This window comes from Achroia grisella, unplaced genomic scaffold (genome assembly GCF_030625045.1).
Source record: "Achroia grisella isolate CSIRO2021 unplaced genomic scaffold, CSIRO_AGI_Agris_v1 utg660, whole genome shotgun sequence".
Lineage (NCBI taxonomy): Eukaryota > Metazoa > Arthropoda > Insecta > Lepidoptera > Pyralidae > Achroia > Achroia grisella.
Window position 1 is genome coordinate 7158551 of NW_026712984.1, and position 27085 is coordinate 7185635.

General features: G+C 34.8%; 1 protein-coding gene across 2 annotated transcripts in view; it reads left to right on the forward strand.

Annotated features, from left to right (window-relative positions):
• Positions 1 to 27085, forward strand: part of LOC131849587 (coactosin-like protein) — a 43914-nt gene that overhangs the window by 8718 nt on the left and 8111 nt on the right. Inside the window, exons 1-3 of one of the 2 annotated variants that reach the window (XM_059199685.1) lie at positions 23824 to 24290; positions 25477 to 25559; positions 26176 to 26286. In XM_059199685.1, the coding sequence (XP_059055668.1) occupies positions 23946 to 24290; positions 25477 to 25559; positions 26176 to 26286 (539 nt within the window). In that variant the 5' untranslated portion in view covers positions 23824 to 23945. Of the gene's footprint in view, positions 1 to 23823; positions 24291 to 25476; positions 25560 to 26175; positions 26287 to 27085 lie in introns of those variants that run through there. The other variant, XM_059199686.1, reaches the window with a different exon arrangement.

Consider the following 27085-nt stretch of genomic DNA (forward strand, 5'->3'; position numbering starts at 1 on the left):
AGAGATGTAGAGTATATGAAAAATATATTGTTTTAGTAGAGTTATAGTTGTGAATAGTCTCCAGAAGTCAATGTGATACAGTTAGTGTGTTTTGTCTTTACTATCAATTGTTTTCCAGTAGTAGAGGTGATGGTGTATATAGAAAAATAGTAAACAAGACAGATTTGTCAATTCGTTATAAAAAAATAAACCAACTTATATTTTGCTGCATTGTTCATACGTCACTCACTTTCAAACGCTCACACATTCACATATCCATATACACACACACACAAAAACCCAATGAGAAAGCAGACAGACGTAAGGAAGTAAGGAATTGGTGCAGTAAAAGTATTGTTATTTATTTAAAGTATATCGCACTAGATGTGCCATCAGTGAAATATGTTGCAAAAACGTGTAAAATTATTCATATTTGAGGGCTTCCGTTGCGTGCGCTGCGTAATGGTTGAAGTTACCCAAAAATATACATGAAAGAAATATTCCTCTTGAAATGATCTAAAAAAATGTCCGCGACAGTATATGTCTATCTTTTAAGATTTTGTTTTTGATAGCCACGCGAAAGAAGTCGAGGGCACAGCTAGTTTTAAATACACATACGTGAGTTTCACAAATCAGTCTGCATAGAGACCACCCAAGCAGTTCATAAACATAGAACATTCTTCACTCCTTCAACTAAAACAAACATCCAATCACGTGATTACACTATATTAGGTACATTCTGTCACTTGTTAACACCTTTTTTTTATTTATTGGGGGTCTGGTGCTAAGACCTATAACCAGAATCACACAAGACAGAACAGAGTGGAAAAGATTGGGAGGCCTTCAACGGCGGATCCAGGGGGGATCGTGGTGGTTATGACCCATCGTGATAAATTTACCAGGAATTTAACACGATGGTTTCCAGGGGGAACCGTTTGGAGGTCGACCTGACAAGGTACATTGCAATCAATCCACATTACTAACAATCCTCTTCCCTCCGGTACATGTATTATACATATAAACCTTCCTCTTGAATCACTCTATGAAAAAATCCTTTGCTTAGTTTGAAAGATTTAAGCATACATAGGGACAGACAGACAGCGACAGTGACTTTGTTTTATACTATGTAATGATGTACTTTTTTCCAGGTGAACCGATTCTGATATTTCTTTTTTTATTTAAAATCTAATTCTTATCATGTGATCCCATGTAAATATGATATACATCTAACCGTTATATATTGAGTAATCTTTACTGCGGCTGTGGTCGATTTTGCAGCCTTAATTGAAGGACAGTATTAATTATTTATACTGCGACTTCCCTTTATATATTGATTTTTTAACGTTTGTAACGCTTACCTAACAACGCCATTATATACAATGGCTTTACGATGATCAGTAAGAAATAGAAATAGAAATAATCTTTATTCAAATAAACTCATTACAAGCACGTTTGAATAGTCATATTTTGATTCTACCACTCATTCGGAATGCAGATTCATCACACGAAGAATGAGCAAGAAACTTGTGTGTTGCTCTTTTTAATAGAAGTTTTTTTATATAAATAATTCAATATAACAAGTACGAGGCATGCGATAATCAACATAGAAATCGCTACGCACTCATTATTAGTGTAATCAGATAATATTGTCAGTGCTATGGATTTAAAGTTTTTCTATAAAAACATTATTATCGTTAAGGGAAGGATAATAATAAGTCTGAGAATCGGCCAATATCTATTTTTCATCCCCCTAAATGTTAGGGGTAGTCCACCTCTAATTTTTTTTTTTATTTTTTAGAAAAAAGTTTTAAATTCTATTTTATTATGATACAACATACAAAAATATATTTTTTATAGCGTTATTAATTTATATGGCAAAACAACGTTTGCCGGGACAGCTAGTAATATATATATTACGATAATTCCCTGATTTCCTTCATCGCCCACCTCTCTCGATGTTTCCACTAGGTTGCCCTAGCCGTGGTTGCGAGGTGACTGGAGTAAATTAAATTATTCGTTTTAAAATCCGTTTAACTATATTACCACAGATAACAGAATATACTTAATGTGTACTTAATGCAAAAGTTTAAAAATGAGTAACATATCTTTTCTTAATATGTTAACTACATAATAAATTATATATTTTCATTAATGTTTATGCAAGCTACTAGTATAAACCACCCATGACGGTCACGGGTCGATGGTACACAATCACGGGTTGAATGCTCTTTTTAGGGTCCCATGGTTGTAGCGAAGAACCCTTCAAAAACGGTTTTGCATCGAGCTCGGGCCTACTGAAATTCCTGACAAAGTTAGGTATGTTAGATCCGTTTCTGGAAACGGTTTTGCATCGAGCTCGGGCCTACTGAAATTCCTGACAAAGTTAGGTATGTTAGATCCGTTTCTGGAAACGGTTTTGCATCGAGCTCGGGCCTACTGAAATTCCTGACAAAGTTAGGTATGTTAGATCCGTTTCTGGAAACGGTTTTGCATCGAGCTCGGGCCTACTGAAATTCCTGACAAAGTTAGGTATGTTAGATCCGTTTCTGGAAACGGTTTTGCATCGAGCTCGGGCCTACTGAAATTCCTGACAAAATTAGGTATGTTAGATCCGTTTCTGGAAACGGTTTTGCATCGAGCTAGGGCCTACTGAAATTCCTGACAAAGTTAGGTATGTTAGATCCGTTTCTGGAAACGGTTTTGCATCGAGCTCGGGCCTACTGAAATTCCTGACAAAGTTAGGTATGTTAGATCCGTTTCTGGAAACGGTTTTGCATCGAGCTCGGGCCTACTGAAATTCCTGACAAAGTTAGGTATGTTAGATCGGTTTCTGGGTATACCATTGATTTCTATTTATTTCTTTCGGATATCCATCCATAGTTCTGGCCCTTATTCCATGGCAATAAAATTATACAATTAGTTACCGGATATAATGAAATTAAGAAAATAAATACAATCAATTAGCTAGCTTAACTTGGGTCTAGATGGCGCTGTGTGAATTGTCCTGAGATTATTATTAAACTTAGGAGCTGTCCATTAATCACTCTAACACTCTTTTTAGTATCTTGTAACCCCCCCCTCACCCTTGTGCACCCTGGTGCAAGTAGTGAGGTTTAGGGCAACATCTCGTGTATTTTTGTGCCTGCGAAGATTCTTGTGATGAGACAGCTTGAAGCCGAATGGGCGGTAGATTAAAAAAAATGTGATGACTATTCAAAAGTGCTTCAATGTGAGTTTTTTTTTTAATAAATGATTTTCTATTCTATTCCTTATTCTATGGCAATAAAATTATACAATGAATTACCTGATATAATGAAAATAGGAAATAAATATAATTAGCTAGCTTAACTTGGGTCTAGATGGCGCTGTGTGAATTGTCCTAAGATTATTATTAAACTTAGACGGAAACGGTTGTCTTCCTGCTCGCGTGTTTAACGCTAAGTTACATAAAATATTTTTTTTTTTAATCTCTAAAGTGTATTTTGTAATCTCATGTAATAATACGGAACCGTAGTTACACATGCCTGGTTCACGCTTGACAGGTTTTATAAAGGCAATCTCATGGGACATTATTTCGAAAAAAAATCGACATATTAAAGTAATCTAATTTCTATCTAAAATAATCTAAATGAATGAAGTATTAATTACTACACTTGCGTAAGGAATAGTGCGGTGTATCTTTATGGACTGCTGTAGTGCAGTCCATAGTTTGATTCCCAATTGTTTAAATTAGTCAAATCGTGTGGTGGTATATCTTTTGATAGGTATATATTAATACGTAAAGCAAAAACTTTGTACCCATTTTTATAAAAATTGCGCGAACAGAGGAGTATGGAATTTCGCACGCTTATCTATACATATAAATAAAATTGGAGTGCCTGTTTGTGATAATTTTTTTTATAATTTCTGTCTGCATGTCTGTTTGTTCCGGCTAATCTCTGAAATGGCTGGTCTGATTTTGACGGGACTTTTAATGGCAGGTAGCTGATGTAATGAAGAGTAACTTAGACTACTTTTATTATCGAAAAAATATTTTATTGAAAAAATAATGTTAAATTCCACGCGGACGAAGTCGCGGGTACAGTTAGTATATCTATATATATAGTCATATATACATAACGACCCGCAACAGCTTCGCACGGATGCATTACAAAATTATTCGGCTATATCTATAATATATACGCATGTATTATCCGTCATATGCATCTATATTTGTATATATGTGCATTAAAGATTAAATAAATACCTGTTCAAAATCTACCCTGTACCATCGTAAGCACAGATTATTATATTAGAGTCCTTTAGTTTCTGTTCCCGCGCTTAACCTTCCTGTTGAATCACTCTATCTATTGCTAAAACTGCATTAAAATCCGTTGCGTAGTTTAAAAGATATAAACGTACAGACATCGGGGACGTCTTTATTTTATACTGTGTACGGAGATATCTACAGATATAGTATGTGTGCATGAGGCATAGTATAGAAGAAGTATACAGAGAAACAGACAGACAAATAGTGATTATATTTATAACATTTATAGAAGCATCAGTTACTATCCGTTATACTCGTGAACGGGTGCTGCTTGTACGGACTGGTCTGCTCTAATCACTATGACTGATTTCCTCTTATTAATTGTTTAACCAGTTGTTGTGTATTCAATATTATTTCTACTTGATTATTTAATTGAATTAATGCTAATCGGTAGTTTGTATTCACTTAAACTTAAATTGTAAAGTAAGAATAAAATTATTTAAAAGAGCAACACACAAGTTTCTAGCTCGTTCTTCTTGTAATGTGACAGCTTTCCGAATGAGCGGTTGATTAAAAAAAATGTGATGACTATTCAAAAATACTTCAATGTAAGTTTATGTGAATAAATTATTTTCCATTCTATTCTATTCTATTCTATTCTACTACATTCACAATGCCGCTGCTAACTAGTAGCAGCTTGATCGCCATTAAAACTCATAAAGAATCAAAAGTCAAAAGCTTCGCAATTATTTTCCTGAGCCACATCTTTTTTATAAAACTATATATTATCTATGGCCAATAGTGTCTGCCAATAAAAACGAGAATCCAGAACCGTACAAAATCGTCGATAAAAAGCGGCCCAAATCTCGTATACATGTGTTAATCTTGTTATATAGGATCGAAACTAGACGACGCGGGTCATCGACCCACACCCACACTTGCTGCAAGCATTATCCAATTCGATAACTTATTTTATACTAGCCGAGCCCGTGACTTCGTTTGCGAGGAATTGAAATAAATACAATCGTTACATAGTATAAAACAAAGTCGCTGTCGCTGTCTGTCCCTATATATTAGTAGTATTTACATCAGTTGTTTAAACCCTAACACATATACAATTTGATAAAAATCGGTCAAGCCATTTCGGAGGAATACGGTAACTAACATTGTGACACGAGAATCATTACATAGTATAAAACAAAGTCGCTGTCGCTGTCCGTCCCTATATATAAAAAAACTGCTTCGAAATTCGTTGCGTAGTTTTAAAGATTTAAGCATATCTTTAAAACTACGCTACGAATTTTGAAGCGATTTTTTTAAATAGATAGAGTGATTCAAGAGGAAGGTTTATATGTATAATACATGTACACCGTGCGAAGCCACTTATATCATTAGCTATCTGCAAGTGAAAGTCCCATTATAATCGGCCCAGCCGTTTCGGAGATTAGAATAGAATAATCCTTTATTCAAATAAACTTAATTTAAGTTTAATTTAAAAAAAACCGCATCCAAACCCGTTGCGTAGTTTTAAAGATTTAAGCATATATAGGGACGGACAGACAGCGACAGCGACTTTGTTTTATACTATGTAATGATATACAGTTAGTGAAAAGTTATTAATTTGATATTACAAATAGACACTTCAATTTTATTTGTATAGATGTATCTAAGCTAGTTAGCCGAGATTGATCTCAAACTCTAAAATTAGCTGGTAGAATTTTGACCTGCGTGACGGGTATATATTTTTTATACATTCACATATACACATATTGATTGGAAAAAGTCTCATTCTCTAAAAATAATATCTCAGAACAACTCACAGCGCCATCGAGTCCCAAGCTAAGCAGAGCTTGTGTTATGGGTACTAGACAACTGATATAAATGTTACGATACATTATTTTTGTAAATACATACATAATATAAATAAAATAAATTTTTGCCTTTCAAAAATAGACTTTATAATTGGTTATTACAAAATTGTTTTTATAGTATTAAGGATTATTTTATAATTTGAAATAATTTTTTTTTGACATGATTTATTTATTTATTTATAAGTATTTATTGCACCTTTAAAAAAATACATGTTGTAGTTTTATTATATATGTATATAGGTAAAAGGAAATAAAGATACAAGTTAATTATACTTCATTATATTCTATTGTCAATACCATCCATATATATATACTAGCTGTCCCGGTAAACGTTGTTTTGCCTTACAATAAAAATAAAAAATAGGGGTGGACTACCCCTAACATTTAGGGGGATGAAAAATTGATGTTGGCCGATTCTCAGACCTACTCAATACGCTCACAAAATTTCATGAGAATCGGTCAAGCCGTTTCGGAGGAGTATGGGAACGAAAACTGTGACACGAGAATTTTATATATAAGATTTTCTCCATATACCAAGTCTTTATTCCTTTTACTTATATACAAATATAATAAAACTACAACAATACTTTTTTTTTTCGGACTACTCTAATGCTGTTGGCCGCAGCTGGCCTTTACAGCTTCACCGGACGCTAGGGGGCGAGTGCAGATGGCACTCCAAACCCGCGGAAGGACTTATGGAGCGGCTGAAGGCCAGCTCCTGCCTGACGGATACTTTAGTCTGAGGGCACCACTAGAGGTTCGAACCTCGGCTCAGGCCGCCGTAATTTCGATCCCCGTTTGAATTGGATGGAGGATCGATCGGCCTTCAAAACGCATAAATCTTTCGCATTTTACAATAATACTGTATATATTGTATTGTTGTAGTTATACATATTATGTATGTACAAAAGGCGGTCTTATCGCTTAAGCGATCTATCCCAGACAACCTTTGGGTAGAAAAGAGAAGACGGAAGATGGTGGTTGGCGCATGATGGAATGAATAAACATAAATAATAATAATAATATATCATATATAATGTAAATAATATAAGTGATTTTTGATTTTGATATTGGTTGTCCCGCAATAATTTGACAATAAATTATTTTTTATTTTGATATTATTATAGGGACTGGTTTGCTCTTATCACTACGACTGATTCAATCTTATTGCATATTTATATTTGGCCCAAAAAATTAGTGCTGGTTGGTAGTTTGTATTCACACGTTTCGACTTGTAAATGTGAACTTACAAGGATTATTTAAAAGAGCAACACGCAAGTTTCTTGCTCGTTCTTCTTGTGATGAGACAGCTTTCCGAACGAGCGGTAGATAAAAAAAAAATATTTAACTATTCAAATGTGCTTAAATTAAGTTTATTTGAATAAATGATTTTCTATTCTATTCTATTCTATTTTTCCCACAATAATCTGACAGTAAATAATATTAGATTTTGTATTGGTTTTCCTGCAATAATCTGAGAATAAATTATTTTTGATTTTGATATTGGTTTTGCTGCAATAATCTGAGAATAAATTATTTTTGATTTTGATATTGGTTTTGCTGCAATAATCTGAGAATAAATTATTTTAGATTTTGATATTGGTTTTGCTGCAATAAACTGAGAATAAATTATTTTTGGTTTTCATACAATAATCTGACAATAATTTATTTTTTTATTTTGATATTGGTTGTGCCACTATAATCTGACAAAAAATGATTTTTGATTTTGTTTTCATAGAATATACTGACGTCTTCGATGATCACCGAAAATATCGAAATATCGAATACAACCGTAATGACTACGAGTGACTGTTAATAACATACATCCCGTAACAGTAACCGAACCCGGATCTATTGATTAAAGTGAATGCATCGTCACTATTGCGTCATGATATGTAATATATAAATCTAGCTACTTGCCTCGGCTTCGCACAGGTGTACATATATTACATATATATATAAACCTTCCTCTTGAATCATACTATCTAATCGCTTCAAAATCCGTTGCATAGTTTTAAAGATATACATACATAGGGACAGACAGCGACAGTGACTTTGTTTTATACTATGTTATGATTCTCGTGTCACAATGTTAGTTACCATATCCCTCCGTAACGGCTTGACAGATTTTTATGAAATTTTAGATGTGTATGGGTACTAGACAACTGATGTAAATACATACATAATATACATAGAAAACAACCAGACCGATACAGTCATATTCATGAATACAAATGTCTGCACCGTTCGAGGAATCAATGCGACCATCGAAAGTAAAGCGGTGTGCCAAACCGCTAAACCACCGTCATCATCATCATCATCATCATCATCGTTAGATCATTATATGTATCATCATAAAGTAAATTTATTACAAAAGCATTCAAGTAACTGGATTACAATTATATTTAAACTTGTAACAGCAAAAATGAACAAATTAAATACTTGAGACCAATATTGTTGGAGGCTGATAAATCTGAGGACCCCACGTAAACATCGACAGGGAATTCATCCATACACGCTAGAACCTCGTCGTCTCGGACAGTGCGGTTTCAGAGGAGCTTCCTCCCGCGTACACTTAGATTGTGGAATGAACTACCTGCCGAGGTTTTCTCACGAGACTACAGCATGTGGTTTTCAAGAAGGGTATATTAAGATGATACCCCTGGTGTCTCAGGCGTCCGTAGGCTACGGTAATCATTTACCATCATATGGGTCATATGCTTGTTTATCACCATCGTATTATATATACATATTGTATATATCTCCCGTTTAATTCCAACGGAGATCGAAATTACGACGGTTTCCTAAGGGTCGGCAACGCGCAAGTGATAGTGTTTCACGTGTCCATAGGCTACGGTAATTTTTCTTTTATACCACTTAGGTGGCAAACAAGCATACGGCCCATCTGATGGTAAACGGTTACCGTAGCCTATGGAAGCCTGAAACACCAGGGATGTCAGATACGCGTTGCCGACCCTTAAGAAACCTTAATATACCCTTCTTGAAAAACCCCATGCTGTAGTCTCTCGAGAAAACCTAGGCAGGTAGTTCATTCCACAATCTAAGTGTACGCGGGAGGAAGCTCCTCTGAAACCGCACTGTCCGAGACCACTTAGGTTCCAGCGTGTATGGATGAATTCCCTGTCGATGGCGAGCGGTGCGATGGTAAAAGGTAGCCGTAGGCATCATTTACCATCAGATGGGCCGTATGCTTGTTTGCCACCATAGTAGTATAAAAAGACTTTGTATAAAGTAGACATTTCTATAAGTATTTATAAGAAAAATTGGGTAACAAAATTTACTACATTCGCTGCCTCGCTTAACAACGTAACTCTTACATTTATGGGCAAATGTAGTAGAACGACTTTTCGCGTATGGTGAAGTGGGTTGGTTTTGCATGTAGTGGGCCAATGGGTCAGGGTTTGAATCCGGCTTCAATGTAAACCACTTGATAAGTATTATAATGTGTTACATAATATTTTAATAAATATAAATATGAGAAATATATACTTGTACTCAAGAATTGCTAGACATACAAACACTAGCTTTTAAATAAAAAAAATAATACAGACAGGTAGATATAAAAATCTGTGTGTTTTCTATGTATAATATGTATGTATTTGTATCAGTTATCTAGTACCCATAACACAAACTTTAGCTTAACTTTACTTAGTTAGCTTAACTTGGGTCTAGATGGCACTGTGTGAATTGTCCTGAGATTATTATTATTATTAATCTAACAATTGCCAAATCTCCTGATCCTATAATCCTATTCCTAAATTACTAGTTTTTTTTAATACGCGTCGATCTCCCCACTTTTTAAACGGCAGTACACATTCTATGTGGTTGTAGCCTACTCATGTAAACAAAATATCTCCTTTGGAAAGTTTACACTCTATACTGAGGAGAAAAAAACCATCGCTCCTAAGAATATCCTTCATTGACCCTCACAGGTCTAGGTAGCGAACTTTGAATAAGGGCGAGCACAATAGATCTATACAGGTCGCAGCACCTGACAATAGCCCAAATACCCCAATAAAAAAAGCACGACCTATGAAGCAGGGCGAGGTCGCAGCACCTGACAATAGCCCAAATACCCCAATAAAAAAAGCACGACCTATGAAGCAGGGCGAGGTCGCAGCACCTGACAATAGCCCAAATACCCCAATAAAAAAAGCACGACCTATGAAGCAGGGCGAGGTCGCAGCACCTGACAATAGCCCAAATACCCCACTAAAAAAAGCACGACCTATGAAGCAGGGCGAGGTCGCAGCACCTGACAATAGCCCAAATACCCCAATAAAAAAAGCACGACCTATGAAGCAGGGCGAGGTCGCAGCACCTGACAATAGCCCAAATACCCCAATAAAAAAAGCACGACCTATGAAGCAGGGCGAGAGCGACCTACTTCGCCCTACTCCATTGTGGAAGCGTGTACCCACGCGCGCACAATTTCCGGGGTAATTTAGTTAAAGCGTTCCCTCAATGTTGGTAACCCTGGATGAAACTTAACTCCATATTTGGACACACCTCCCTCTCGATCCGATTCTGCCAGTCGTCTCGCGATCGTCTATTATTAGCCCGTGGCGTTACTCATCATTAAATTCTCCCACAGACTGCTCTAAATATTCTAAATACCTGGCTAATTATAAAATTAATATAGAGTACCGAGCGAGATGGCATGTCACGTGTTGCATTCACCGCGATATCGAGAGTTGACAATGCTGGCTACCCCATTTCGGATAATTGTCTTAATGATATGGTTTTATTCTGTATCGTCATAGTAGCTTTATGCATGTAAAGTCTCAGCCCGATCGCTGAGACTTTACATGCATAAAGCTACTATGACGTAGGCATCCTCTAAGAAAGGATTTTGATAAATTTCACCCCTAAGGGGATAAATAACGCGCGCGAAGTCGCGGGCAAAAGCTAGTGAATATAAGAGGTTACTTAACTAGGGATCATACTTAGAATTCTAGGGTATATATTTACTTAACTAAGGACTATACCTTACAATAGCCCTGTAATATTACAGGGGTATTGTAAGGTATAGGTAAGGTATACCCCTGTAATATTACAGGGGTATTGTAAGGTATATTTTTCTAGGTGTATTTTTACTACTAGTGCTTATTCTATTGTTATTTTTCTATTAATCTTTATAACTATTTGCGCGTTCAAACAAATAAGATCATCAGTCTCAGTGCAGTGAGACAAGTTTTGCTGACTCTATTGCATGTGATGGACCAAATGCTTTTAAATGAGAGCACTGCAAGCGCCATATTGTTTACTTAAATACCCTGACCCCACTTAACATGACGTTTGATAAAAATAAACTTGTATTGGCATACGTCCAGAATTACAGATTTACCATGAGTTTTTTTATGGGTGACTAACTGTACACGCGACTTTGTCCACGTGGAATTTTACTTTATTTTTCTAAAATAAAAGTAGCGTACGTTTTTTTTTTTTTACGTACGTTAACGTTTTTCGCGTACGTTACTACTTATTACATCAGCTACCTGCCAAAAGTGGCCTGTCAAAATCGGTGCAGCCATTTTAGAGATTAGCCGCAACAAACAGACAGATAGACATAAATTGTTATTTTAATGTAAGTACCGTATTTATTTTCATATAATAGTAATAGTATAGTAATAATAGAATTTTAGGACAATTCACACAGCGCCATCTAGTCCCAAGCTAAGCAGAGCTTATGTTGTGGGTACTAGACAACTGATATAAATACATGGATACTGTTTTTTTTTAAATAATATACACAAAAAACACCCAGACCGATACAAAGAATCATACTCATGAATACAAATGTTTGTACCGTGCGAGGAATCGAACCCACGACCATCGGATAGTAAAGCGATGTGCTAAACCACTAGACCACCGACGCTGTCATATGTTAATGGAGTTATTAGTTTACAATCTTCCTCAAAATATATGAAGAACTGTTGATATTATTACCGACTTCAAAAAGTTTTACATTTATATGATCATAAACAGAACATCGCCGGGTCATTGCTCTTGTATTATACCCGACAGAGCTCCATTCAACTCGGACAGACGGACAAACAAAGCGCCGTTGTAACTGAACATATGGGACGTACTTCCGTATATATATTTTTTCTATTGTACCAAATTCTTGGTTGTTGTATAGAAAATAAAAGAGGAAAGCGCAATCGCTCTTCATAGATTCCGAATACAATATATAACATATTTTTTCCTTAATAAATAACTAACTGTGAATGAAGAAAAAATATTCCACAATCTAACCCAAAAAATACAAAGAAAAATATTTCATTGTTCTAGCTTTGTTCTTTAGTAATGACATAACAGTAATAATATTGACATATAATGACTAAATAATAATATAGATATAATAATTTCTTAAAATTGTATAATATAATAAATGTAAATATTTACAGAAGCATAACTAATATAAAATTTTGCATGTCTTCATATAAGACGATTTGTATGGAACCATATGTACTTTATAACATCTGTGCACACCACATTTCTCGCAAAATAAAATCATTTCATTTCATTTCATTTCATTCCCTATTTTATTTAGAGAAATATTTTTACAATTTTTTTTTAATGTCATATTTATTTATATTTAATGGATGGATGGATTGTGTGAAAGATGATATGAATAAAAGAAGAGTATGTTTAGATATGACGACTGATAGAGAGCAGTGGAAGAGAATGACATACTGCGCCGACCCCAAATAATGGGATAAAGGCAAGGCAATGATGATGATGATTTATTTATATTTAATGAACAGCTAAAAATAAGTTTCAACCTGTTGGAACTTAAATTTATATCTGGCCGTTATTGGTAGAAGATAATTTGAATTTTGTATAAAGATAATATCTTCTATTGTTCGTAAGATTTTCTATTGACATATCGTATGTGAGCCTTGTTACTTTTACCAAATATATATATTTTACTTTCTTATTTCACTATATTTACTGCCGCTGTGCATTCTACCACTACACAACCTTCTAGTTTTAAAAATGACAATATTTTCATACAAACTTTGAACTTCCCTTTCAATCCCTTACAACCCTTTTTCGCATTAAAAAGTAGCCTATGTCCTTTCTCAGGATCTAGACTATTCTAGACTATCTGTGTACGAAATTTCATTTAAATCGGTTCAGTAGTTTTGGCGCGAACGCGACACAGACTGACGGACAGAGTTTTTGCATTTATAATATTAGTAAGATAGTAAGGATAGAATAATAATATCTCTGGAATTCTCAGACATTCAGAATTCACACAGCGCCATCTAGTCCCAACCAAAGTAGAGCTTATTTTATGGGCAGCCCCGGACCTAGGGGAAGGGCAACACGGGGCCCAGGGGAAGGGTATCGTTAAGAATGTGGAATAATAACCCCATTTCTAATGCATCATGTCAGGTTGACCTCCACGTGGTTGCCCCTGGAAACCATCGTGATAAATTCATGGTGAATTTACCATAATGGGCCAGCGTAAACCGTTAGAGCAGGCAGGTGTACCATTCCATTATCATCCATAAAAAAAATACGTGACTATGCGCCGGACGGGAAGTGGGGGAGTGGGGGTGGCAAATTCGAATTTAGTAGATGAATTCACATTCGCATTTTTCAGTTTATGCCCCGCCGAAAAAATGTACATCCAGGACCATCTGGATCATGATATCATATTCATATGGATAGACTAAAGAGAAAACACCCAAATAAAAACTCATTATCATACTCATTATTACATCTGACAACGAAAAAATTATTTTTTGACGAAAATAAAAAAGTGACCAGCAAAAAAATAAAAATCAAGAATTGTACTAAAAACATTTAACAAAAGCAAGTAAATATCTGAAAAGAGGTCTATCAGCAACACTTACGATTACAAATGTCACCGTGCGAGGTATCGAACCCGCGACCATCCGAAATAAGGCCGTGTGCTAAACCACTAAACCATCGAGGGTAATAATTAGTTAGCTTATTAGATCGTAAAGCCTTACAGCTGAGCGGAGCTGGCGATAACGTCTGATAACCTTATCATTAACATGTAACTTGTCGTGTACTAATGAGAGACGTTTAGGAAATTTCAACAACAAACAAAAAAAAAAACATTAAAATTAGTATTTTTTTTATTGGGGGGTTTTTTTTTTAAGTGTGATAATGGAATGATGCACCTGCCTGCACTAATGGTTTACGCTGGCGGGGCACCAGTGGAGGATGATATGATGAACATGAAGTCAGATCAGTTAGCCCAACGTGACAAATTCGCCGGGAATGTATCACGATGGTTTCCAGGGGGAACCGCGTGGAGGTCGATCTGACATGGTACATTGCTAGCAATGAGATCATTAGTTCACATTACTAACAATCCCCTTCCCCCCTATCGGGGGGTTTGGGCTAATATCAGGTGTACCTGTATAGATCTATTGTGCTCGCCCTTATTCAAAGTTCGCTACCTAGACCCGTAAGGGACAAGAATTGAAGGATATTCTTAGGAGCGATGGTTTTTATCTCCTCAGGATAGAGTGTAAACTTTCCAAAGGAGATATTTCTTTTATGCATGACAGATCTATAGCCACATAGGATGTGCAGTGGCGTTTTCTCTTCTGCTTGTTAAAATTAGTAGGTATGGGTCTAGTTCTTAAGTTAGATTGCGTTTAATTATATATTAAAAATAGTAAAAATACCTATCAAGGAGTTGGCTACAATCTATTTATTTATATTCCTACTAGATGCCCACTTCGTCTGCTTCACACTTACTTGACATTAATCATTATATTTCGCCCAATTTACATAATATCTTTTTAAATTGTAGCCTATGTATTATTCTAATTTATAATCTACTAGCTGATCTGGCGAACTTCGTATCGCCTAACTGTCGATTCTTCCTGATCAGTACGATTAGATGAGATTCGTTGCATTTCGGGCTCTTCTGTCTAAATATTTCCGCCGCCTATGGAACTTGCAGACCTTAGACTTGACTGTTGAACATTATGGAGGCATATCTTATAAGAGGCTTGTCGAGTATAAATGAGTTACAATCACACAACACTTATTAAATTTTTCTTTTAGATTTGTAGTAATATTATAAATACATATCAATGAGACATTTACATTTCAAGTGAGATTTTATCCTGACAACATGTTTTTGACTAATATTGACACATACCTTCCCGGAACCTCTCCACTAACATTTGAACTTTATGGTATGGTATTAAAGTTCAAATTGACTTTTAAGTATCATTAAGAATTCACAGAAAAACAGAAACCTGTTGTTTTTAGGCATATTTAGGCAATTTTTAGAATTTTCTCTCCGTAAGAACCATCCTCGTAACTCAAGGAATATTCTAAAAAAAGAATTATCGAAATCGGTTCGGTAGTTCTCGAGATTAGCACTTACCAACACATTTAGCGATTCATTTTTATATATAAGATATTACTGTAAAGTTTCATTAAAATCCGTCGAGTAGTGTTTGCGTGAAAGAATAACAAACATCCATCCATACACATAAACTTTCGCGATTATAATATTAGTAATATTAAATGAGCAAAAGAAATGTTTCTTGCTCATTCGTATTATGAACGGGTTCCGATTTCCGAATGAGTGTCAAACTAACAAATATGACTATTCAAAAGTGCTTATATTAAGTTTATTTGAACATAGATTATTTCTATTTCTATTTTATTATTCTAGAGTAAGTAGGTCAGGAATATAAATTTAAAACAATGAAAGACCTTCTCAAAACGATGCAGTGGTTTTGGATTAAACATTTACTGTCACTAAATTTACTGGTATATCTGAATTGTTTTCTTAGACCATATAAATCTATGTTTTATAAGACCATTCTTTGAGATTTTATCCCTGCTACCAAAGTTAATAAATCATGTAACAAGAACAATTAATATGATATTAAAGATATGAAAAATTATATACAGAAATATCAGCCCCGAATTATTTGTAATTGCTGAGAAAAATTGAGATTTCTAACGTCAATATTTGGGATGCGTCGTGTTAAAAAATTAAGAATATTTTTTATTGGAACGCATCTGTGCACTTTTATTTTAGAAACCTATAGATGTTTATGCATCTATGAGATCTATGCGGTTGTCTATACTATTAAGACTCTACATATTATCATTTAAAAGAAATAGAAAGTTATATGCAACCTCTTTGCTAAATTGTATTTTATTGTAGAAAAGGACCTGTCAGATTTGCACACGTTTTTTTTAATTATTACTTTTTACGGCTCTGGATACAATATAAATAAGTCACCACTATTCCTTTACAGCAGCATGAAATACAAGTTTTATTATATAAATCTATTATATTACATCAAAACAAAATACAGTACAAAGAGCGATTGTGCAAGTGAATTTCAGAAATAGTTTAATCGATTTGAAAGTTGATTTCACTTTTGTTTCATTACAATTGATGTACAAATAAAAGAGTTAGATAAATTAATGTTTATTGCTATTATTTGAAGAACAACGATCGTAGGTACAACGTGTTATTAAATAAATAAATAAATTAATAATTATTTTTAAACTTTCGTGCTTAATATATTATTAAATTATAAAGAGGGTCTTAACACGAATAATTTTAGTGCAAATAAAGGTATTTACCTCTCTCGACGTTTCGACTAGGCAGCACTAGCCGTGGTCACGAGCATCCTAGCCGAAACGTCGAGAGACGTAATACAAATAATGAATAAATAAATAAATAACCCTGGACGATTAATACAGCGCCATCTAGTCCCACGGTAAACAGAGCTTGTGTTAAGGGTCTGATATAAATACATAGATACATTTTTTTACATAAATACATAGAAAACACCAAACCAATTAAAACAATCATACTCATGAATACAAAAGTTTGTGCCGTACGATGAATCGAACCCGCGACCATCGGACTTAAAGCAGTGTACTAGACCGCTAGACCACCGAGGCCATCAAATAATTAGTAATAAAATATTAATTAATTAGTAATCGTTTAAGAACATCAAGATGTAATTGAAACGAACTAACAAGAAACCTTTTTTTTTTTAATTCAGTTTATTAACATTTTTTCTTATTTAGTTAGGTGCCTATATTGTTCATGTCTATCGTTACACATCGTCGATTAAATAGAAAAATGACTATTCAAAATGTACATTTATTTGCAAGACAAGCATTTTAAAGTTTTTAAATTTATTTAAATGATTTTTTTTAGAGTTTTAAATTTACACAGAAGTGTTATATATCATTCTAAAAGCATTTAGATTATGATTGAGACGGCGTGGTTAATTTAATTGACTTATATAAAAGGAAGCAATTCTATCCTCTAATTTTGAAAAATTTCATTTTTCTATTTAATCGACGATATATACAAGTCTGTACTCAATTTGCCAGAAAAAAAATCCATGTGTTATAAAATATTTTCTTTGTAAAAAAGCTTTTATAAAATTGAAGAATTTATAAATGATAATAATGTTTTTGCAGAAAATATCTAACTTAAAATTCATAGCGCTGACAATGTTATCAGATGGAACAGAGACTAGTGCGTAGCGGTTTGTATGTTGATTGTCGCATGCCTAATCCTTGTTGTTAATTAAATATTAGTAAATCAATATTTATTTAAAATAGCAACACACAAGTTTCTTGCTCTTTCTTCTTGTGATGAGTCTGCATTCCGAATAAGCGGCAGAATAAAAAAATATGACTATTCAGAAATACTTATATTAAGTTTGTGTGAATAAAGATTATTTTTATTTATATTCAATCATTGCACATTATTTATTCGTTACGATTGATGAAAATTGAACTATTATTTGAGGATTACAATATAGAATTCTACTCATTTATTACGGTTTCATTAGTTTAATAAAAACATTAATCCTGAAGCCAACGTTTCAACCTTCATTCAGTCGCTAAATAACAACTTACATATAAACACTTATGTTGAGGAAAATAAATGCAACTATAAAAGTACCAATTAAGTGTGTTATGTTGCAATTTTCATAGAAACGATATCTGTTATTGATTTACAGCTATATTTACTTATTATATGAATCAACTTACTGAACTGATTGAGGATTACTCGCAATAGTACCAATCTATACATCTATACATATAAATATAATTGGAGAGTCTGTTTGTAATATTCAAATAACCGATTTTTACATGCATATGAGTATAAATACAGTACATACGCCAAAATAACATTTTTTTACTATTTTAGTCTGTCTGTCTATTTGTTTGTTCCGGTTAATCTCTGAAATGGTTGGACCGATTTTGCCGGGACTATTTTTGACAGGGAGTAACTGATAGTAATATTCCAGACGAGTAACTTAGGTAATAGGTAATATTATTATAAACACGAATATCAATATGGATGGATGTTTGTTATTCTTTCACGCAAAAACTACTGAATGGATTTTAATGAAATTTTACAGTAATTTTAGTTTTATTTATTTATTTCATGCCACTAGGCCCATATTAATAATTTAAATATTTATATAAATTAAATATTTTATAGACTACACATATACATACATATGAAATAATATAAAATTAAGATATTAAAATTGTCTGTGTGATCACGACACTGACGGCAATCTGCCACGGTATAATCGTTTACATGAAATATTCCCAGGACACAAACGCCTTGGGAAGCTGGAGTCGCCTAGCTTATACATCAGAATAATATATAGGCTTATTAGTTAGTAATGTGGATGAATCTCCGAATAAGCGGTAGACTTTGACATATTCATTATTAAGTTTATTTGCAAATGTCACGTGGGTTGACAGCTCACACGCAAGGTAGGCAGAGTTTATTATGGGTACTAGAAAATTTATAGAAATACTTAAATACATTTTTTCCTGGAAATCATACCATGTTTGCACCGTAAGATAAATTCCTAGGGTAAATCACCATCTAGTCCCAAACTAAGCAGAGCTTATGGGTACTAGAAAACTGATATAAATACATAGATTTTTTAAAGAAATCACAGAATAACTGTCACTTTAGAGTTAGGGAGTGAAATATCGAGCTCCTAAAATATAAGGTATTCCTAAAGAATTAAGAATCTTTGGTCTTTGAAAAGGTTAATGAAAATTAATTTCATACTAGCGGACCCCTTAACTGACATTAACTGACCCCTATTTTTTTATTTTTTGTTGGAAGGTTTGGGCTATTGACAGGTGCTTGAACCTGTACCACTGTGACCTAAATATTATATCACCCGTCGCCGCTAACGGTTTACGCTGGCGGGCCACCAGTGGAGGATGATAAGATGTCATGGTCAGGTCAGTTAGCCCACGTGAATTCACCAAAAATTTAACACGATACTTGCTAGTAATGAGGGGTTATTATTCCATATTATTAACAATTCCCTTACCCTCTACATAGATCTATTGTGCTCGCCCTTTTTCAAAGTTCGCTACCTAGACCCGTCAGGGACAAGAATTGAAGGATATTGTTAGGAGCGATGGTTTATCTCCTCAGGATATTGTGTGACCCCTAAACTTAGACGTTAGCGAAAACGCGCAAAAAACGTGCATATCTTTACCTGTTTAAAAACGCGTGCGTCGTGACAACTAAGATCCTGTATTTTAAGAAGACACTCACATCCTTTTCTGTCTTATGCAGTGTGACAGGGATGGCACTATATCCAGCTTTGGCACATTACTCTCCATACCAGCATCTGGCGTTTCAACCAAGACAAGGTCAATAGTTTGATATAAATATACGATGTGACGTAGCGAGTTGAATGAACCAACTACCGGTTGGGTTTGTCACAAATATTTGTCATACGGCATTTGTTAATTAGCGACGCTCACACCGAAATGCATTTCCATGGCGCAGTCAATACTGGGTTATATCGGATCAGCGATGTATTAATTAAAAATAACAACTCGACGGACTATCCAGACAACGCCTATATACAATCTATTTCCAAGCTAAGCAGAGCTTGTGTTATGAATGAATGAATGAAAAACTCCTTATAGTTCCTCTCACAGAAAGAAAATAACAATTACATAAATTAATATGTACACCAAATATAGAAAAAAACAACAATTACAATATAGAAGTAACAATGGGCGGCCTTATCGCTAAATAGCGATTTCTTCCAAGCAACCTTATGCACAATTTACACTCAGCCCGAGTGGGCAGGGAAGTGAGCAGCGCGAGAGTGTAAACACGAGTGGAAAGACTTCCCATGCCATTGGCGCTGCCACTCGATTGTCGGTTTTTCGTGCGTGAGTCAAAGGACTGGCAGCGCGAGTGGCAGCGTGTTTTTACATTCAGCCCTCTCGCTCAGTTGTCGCCCGGCAATATTTCCGGCAGCGCGAGTGACAGGCGAAGCGGCTGAATGTAAACGTAGCATAAAGATGCAGAGGAGTGATTAGTCTGCGTCTGGTCGAGGCATAAGAATTAGTTATTGCAAGTATTATTAAATAAACACAAATAACATATTACACACGTACAACTACATAATGTACATAGAAATACGTAAATACTTTTATATACATAACTAGCTGTTCCCGCGATTTCGTCTGCGTGGAATTTAACTTTTTTCTTCTAAAATAAAAGTAGCCTAAGTTACTCCTTATTACATCAGCTAACTGCCAAAAAAAGTCCCATCAAAATCGGTCTAGCCATTTCAGAGATTAGCCGGAACAAACAGACAGACAGACAAAAATTGTAAAAAGTGCTCTTGGTGTATGTACCGTATTTATATTCATATGCATGTAGTAAAAAACGGTTATTTCAATATTACAAACAGACACTCCAATTTTATTTATATGTATAGATAATAATATCACTGAACAATTAACACAGTGCCATCTAGTCCCAAGCTAAGCAGAGCTTGTGTTATGGGTACTAGACTACTGATAAAATATATAACAATGTAATATAATATATATATGTTTTCTTATAAATACATACATAATAGGCATAATATAAAAGCAATCATAGTTATGAATATAAATGTTCGAACCGTGCGAATCGAACCCGCGACTATCAGAAGTGAAGTGTGCTAAACCCGCTATACCACAGGCCGTCAAATCGTGACGGTACATTATTATTCTATTATTAAAATAATAGTTTTAAAGTAAAACTTTATAATTTTCTCATCGAAATCTCCGTAACGGCGCGGTTTTGGACAATTTACGATTATTTTCTATTCCAAGGTCCAAGTAACACGCGTACGCACGTAACACGCGTTCAACGTCACACACCGTAAAAATTATAATTACAAACTAAGAATAAACAGAAAATTAGTCAGTAGTCTCTGTACATCATATTTAGGGGTTGGTCTCAGTTACGAGCTGTCGCGGTTTAAACTTTTCAATATTCAACGCTCAAGAAATTTGAATATTAAATGATTTCAAATTTGGAACAGTGTTTTTGTTACTTATTTATTCTTTTGCACACAAATATATATATTATATATTTCAAAACGGGAAAAAAACTCTTTTTTTAAATTACACATTTCAAATAACATATCTCTTTTTTTAAATAATTATTATAAAACAAAAACAAAAATAGATTAAACTATAATAAATATGCATTTAATATCATAGAATATATGTCCAGATAGTAGTTTTAGCTATATATAAACTATACTTCAGATAGTAGTTTAGCTAAATACTTTCGAATAATGTTCACGCAAAGATTTCTTCGAGGTGAATTTGGTTTGATATCTTCTGAGACTGTTGTTGTTTCTATGTGTCTGTTTTGTTATCTTTTTATATCATAATCATAATTACACCCTACAACCTCACAAGGTCAACCGATTATGAAAATCCTTTTGGTGTTCATAGCCCAGTTATCTAGGAATGTTATAGGATATATAGCGTCATGCTACGACACATTGCAAAAAGAGGAAGTTGTGCAGCTAGTTTATAATAATACTATGAACATTTCAGGCGTCTATAGTCTACGGCTCACTGTAGTAACCAATTGATGGTAAACATCAAATGTGCTGTATGCTTGATTGCCAGCATAGCTGTATAAAAAAAGAAGAATCATTATTCAAATAAACTTAATATAATCCCTTTTTAATAGTCACATTTTTTTAAGTTACCATTCATTCGGAACGCAGTCTCATCACAAGAAACTTGTGTGTTGCTCTTTTATATAATGTAAACATTCAAACTTCAAAATTATTTATTTAGCTAACACAATTTTTACTACATTCTATATAGTTGTTGCAGACTTCTTTTAAGCTTAAAAATGTCTGTGCCAGGAGGCTCCACTCTTCTATATAACTTTTGTAAAATGTTTCTAATTCATTATAGTCTAGCTGTTCCCGTGACTTCGTCCGCGTGAAATATAACTTTTTTTTTCTAAAATAAAAGTAGCGTAAGTTACTACTTATTACATCAGCTACCTGCTAAAAAACGTCCCGTCAAATTCGGTCCAACCATTGCAGAGATTAGCCGTAACAAACAGATAGACAGACAAAAATTGTAAAAAATGTTATTTTGGTGTATATACCGTATTTATATTCATATGCATGTAGTAAAAACGGTTATTTCAATATTACAAATAGACACACTAATTTTATTGATGTGTAGATATTCCGCTCAAATCTAGTGGCTTGTGCCGCGTCTCACTGCTCCAGATACTGACAGTGCAGTTTCACTGAAATGAAAGTGATCTGATGAAGTCTCCACGCTCGAGAGTGCGCATACCGCGGCATTCCGACTGTCTTACGGAAATCAGTTTTTGTCAGCCTCCTCTCGATGCTCGATGGAATTTCTTAATTGCTGCGATCTTATTGCAGTCTTTAATATGACTGGGTGTACCGTGATGGGAACATTTCATTTGGTTCTAGACTGAAAGCGAATTGAACATTTACTATAGAATAAATAATTCAGAAAAAATACGTTTCGTGACAATTAAATGTGTTTAAACATAGGTCGACAAAAGTTAAAAAATAGCTAGAGTAAGAAACTTTTACTTACTACTTACTACCTACGTTCTACTTACGTTTACAAAAGGGATGCAATCATTTTATGAATATTTTCTATGCATCACCTACATTTGTATTAATTTGTTTACTAATAAAATAACAGATAAATAGAAATTTCATTTATTGTTATCATTTGATTTATCATCAAAATAATAATATAATATATAATCTCAAGACAATTCACACAGCGCCATCTAGTCCCAAGTTAAGCCAGCTAAAGCTTGTGTTACGGGTACTAGATAACTAATACAAGTACATAGATATTTTTTTTCGTAAATACATACATATTATACATAGAAAACACCCAGACCGTTACAAACAATCATACTCATGAATACAAATGTTTGTGCCGTGCAAGGAATCGAACCCGCGACCATCGGACGCTAAGCGGTGTCCTAGACCGCGAGACCATCGAGGTCGTCAAAATATGGCGTCTCCAAATATACGCGCTCATGAAGTTGCACCAGTAGTTACATAATAAATATTCTGTGGTTAGATTCTTTCTGTGGTTACGGCTTCTTGAACCATGCCATTTTGCACGTTCTGCATTATTATGCCACTTAATCAGACAGTATCGGTTACTGCAGCTCTTACCTTTTTACGTAGTAAAACCTCAACAAACCTTCTTTATAACTGTCGGCGGGAGTTGAAGGATCAACCATACGGTCATTGGTCGGCACCACTTGTATTTTTTCTTTTACATTCACAACTGGCCATAAACAAGTTACATAAAAAAATAAACAGGAAACGTCAAAAGAGACAGCTTTGTTGATATCAAAGGCAAAGATTTTGGAATAGCTATTCCAAAATCTTTGATCTAAAGCATCAAAAATAAACAATAGAGTATATGCAATAACATGAGTAGAGGAAACCATTATGATGGATAGCGACTGCAAAACGCATATAGAAGGTCCATACAAGTCCTTGCAGGATCACATAAACAAACTGACAGAGAACCAGAACAGTATTGTAAAGAAATTTGACGTGTTAACAAATAATGTCGATGAATTGAGGAAGATTATCACGCAGTTTTCCGAGAAGGTTGTAGCATTGGAGGAGGTGGCAACTGATAGAAGACGGTTGAAGACCGAAATAAAGGTGTTGAAGAACAGAATAGACGAATTGTACGCTATAGTGAAGGAAGGTAAAGAGGATGACTCGTGTGCAAGCGACGTGCAGGAGGTGGAGTCTTGTCATTCAGGATTTTCTTCGTCATCCAAGGTACATTTGGTTTTAACATTTCGTCTAAGAATTAATCAGGGAGATTAATTTAAATTAACATTCAAAACACGTGTATTACAGACTCTTATGACATGTCAAATTTACCGTCAGTTCGGAGTGATTTTGAGAAGAGAAGAACTCAAGAAACTCAACTCGTATTCTTTTCAAATAAATGTTGTACATGTTTATAATAATACAGATTCATTTTTAAATTCAATTTTGGGAGAATATTATAATATCGATAATCTTATGTCCATTATAGAAGGATATAGGATGATCGATATTTGTAACATTAAACTCAAATTCAAAATTGTTTATTCATATAGGACTAGTATCTGTATATAGTCGTAATTTGTGTATATAACTATTTCGCCCGTTTATGCACTTAACAATTCGTACAGTGCAATTTGGCTAGCTAAAGGTGTATTAAGGTTTCTTAAGAGTCGTCAATGCGCACGTGATACTCCTGGTGTTTCAGGCGTCCATAGGCTACGGTAACCGTTTAAAATCAGATGGGTGGCATGCTTGTTGGTGCAGTATATCAGCTTCTTCCACCGGTTCCTATTAGCCGTCATTTCGCTAGTCTTATTGGTCAACTTCCTTACTCTCTTATTGGTCAACCGCCTGCTGGCAACCTATTAAGCATTGGTACCATTGTACCTTGGATGTTAATAGAATTTTGTAGTATAGTCTTTTTAAAATGGTACATTTTTATTGGTCAATGTTTTTACTGTATATATGACTATAAATGTTATTATTAATTATAATAATCTTTATTTAAACCACAGGGTATTAGGCGTGATACCATATTCTCACGTGTCTGAATACGAGGCTTTACTTAATCCGAATTCCAGTTTATATTTATTTGACGGTCTCGGTGGTATAGCTGCTAAACAGCTAGAGACACTGCTTTACTTTCGATGGTCGCGGGCTCGATCCCTCGCACGTTACAGTTTGTATTCATAAGTATGATTGTTTGTATCGGTTCGAAATTTTTTATGTATATTATGTATGTATTTACAAAAGAAAACTTTCTATTTACATCAATTGTCTAGTACGCATAACACAAGCTCTGCTTAACTTGGACGCAGGCGCTGTGTGAATTGCACTGAGATGTTATTATATTGTAATATAATAATGTTTAATTGGGATTTATTTACTAAAAACATTATCTCTTTGTTTACAGGTAACCATGACGACCGGTTTAGATCGGGATACGATTCGCTCCGCGTATGAAGACGTGCGATCGGACGCTAGCCCTACGGAATGGTAAGACTCTATCTATACTATCGAAATTAAACTATCTACACCATATATGTTATACGTATCGGCATATTTCTTTAAGTTATATTCCTAATATTATAATGGCGAAAGTTTGTGAGTATGAATGTATAGATGGATATATGTTTCTTACTCTTTCACGCAAAAACTACGGAATGGATTTTGGTGAAACTTTATAGTTCAATATATAAAGATTTTAGCATATGTCATTTTTACTATACCTACGAATAGGTAACTAGTTTTGCTCGCAGTTTCACTCGCTTGAAAATAATTGCGTTATTCTGATGTATAAGCTATATTATTGTAAAGTTCACGGTGTGCTTTGGGGTCGTTGACATTATCGGGGTGGACGATGTTGTGTTGATGTGATAGCATTGTAAAGAAGGAGCGGGAGAAAACATAGGGATTTTTCCTGACTTTATAGTATAGTCGGGGTGAATAAGAACCTGTCTCAGACGGCTTGTCAGATAGTGGACCATACTGATGTATAATGGAAGAATTCGAGTGTGATTGGGCGGAATTGAAGTAGCATCAAAACGCTGAAGAATTGCATGAAGAAACTATATGTATACTGGTATTTACCTTTACATTCTGAAATATATAGGGCGGTGTTCAAGTTCGACGGTGCCCGGATCGTGTGTTCAGCGCGCGGCAGTGACTTCACAGAATTCCGTACACAGTTCTCCGACGACGACCGCGCCTTCGGTTACCTCAGGTGATACTTTGTCTCTTTTAAACTTGCTAGCTTATAAATATTCTGTCTCTTGTCAACATAAGGGCTAGAGCAGACGATGAAATTTTGACTAAGTATATTTTTTTTATTAATGATTATGAGATGGTGTAGTGGATATGGTGCCTGCGCTAACGGTATACGTTTGACGTTCATAAGCGTCTTCAATGACCTACATGAATAAAATATTTTTTACTAGGTTTAACATTACTAAAGGGGAGACGGGGATTGTTAGTAATGTGGACTGTTGACCCCATTGCTAGCCATGTACCATGTCAGGTTGACCTCCACGCGGTTCCCCCTGGAAACCATCGTGATAAATTCTTGGTGAATTTGTCACGATGGGCTAACTGACCTGACCTCATGCTCATCTTATCATCCTCCACTGGTGCCCCGCCAGCGTAAACCGTTAGCGCAGGCGGGTGAACCATTCCATTATCATCCATAAAAAAAACACTCCCCAGATCATCAAGAACGTCCTAGAATCCTAGATCATCAAGGTCATTGTGGTCGCCCTAGATCAAGACAATGTACCCGAGATGACATAATCATTGCACGGCTATCACCGCAATTTTGGAACAATTCCAAAATATCATAGGAATATGATACGCACAACTATCGAACTGGGGCGAACTAAAATAAATACCAGTTTAATGAAAATTTTCATTCACAATAAAGCTTCCAAGAGCTAATTATTTAATTGGAATAGCAAACAAGCTGATGGTACACCTGATGGTAATAGCAACAAAAGCCCATTGCACTACGGAAATGACGTCATCGTGTG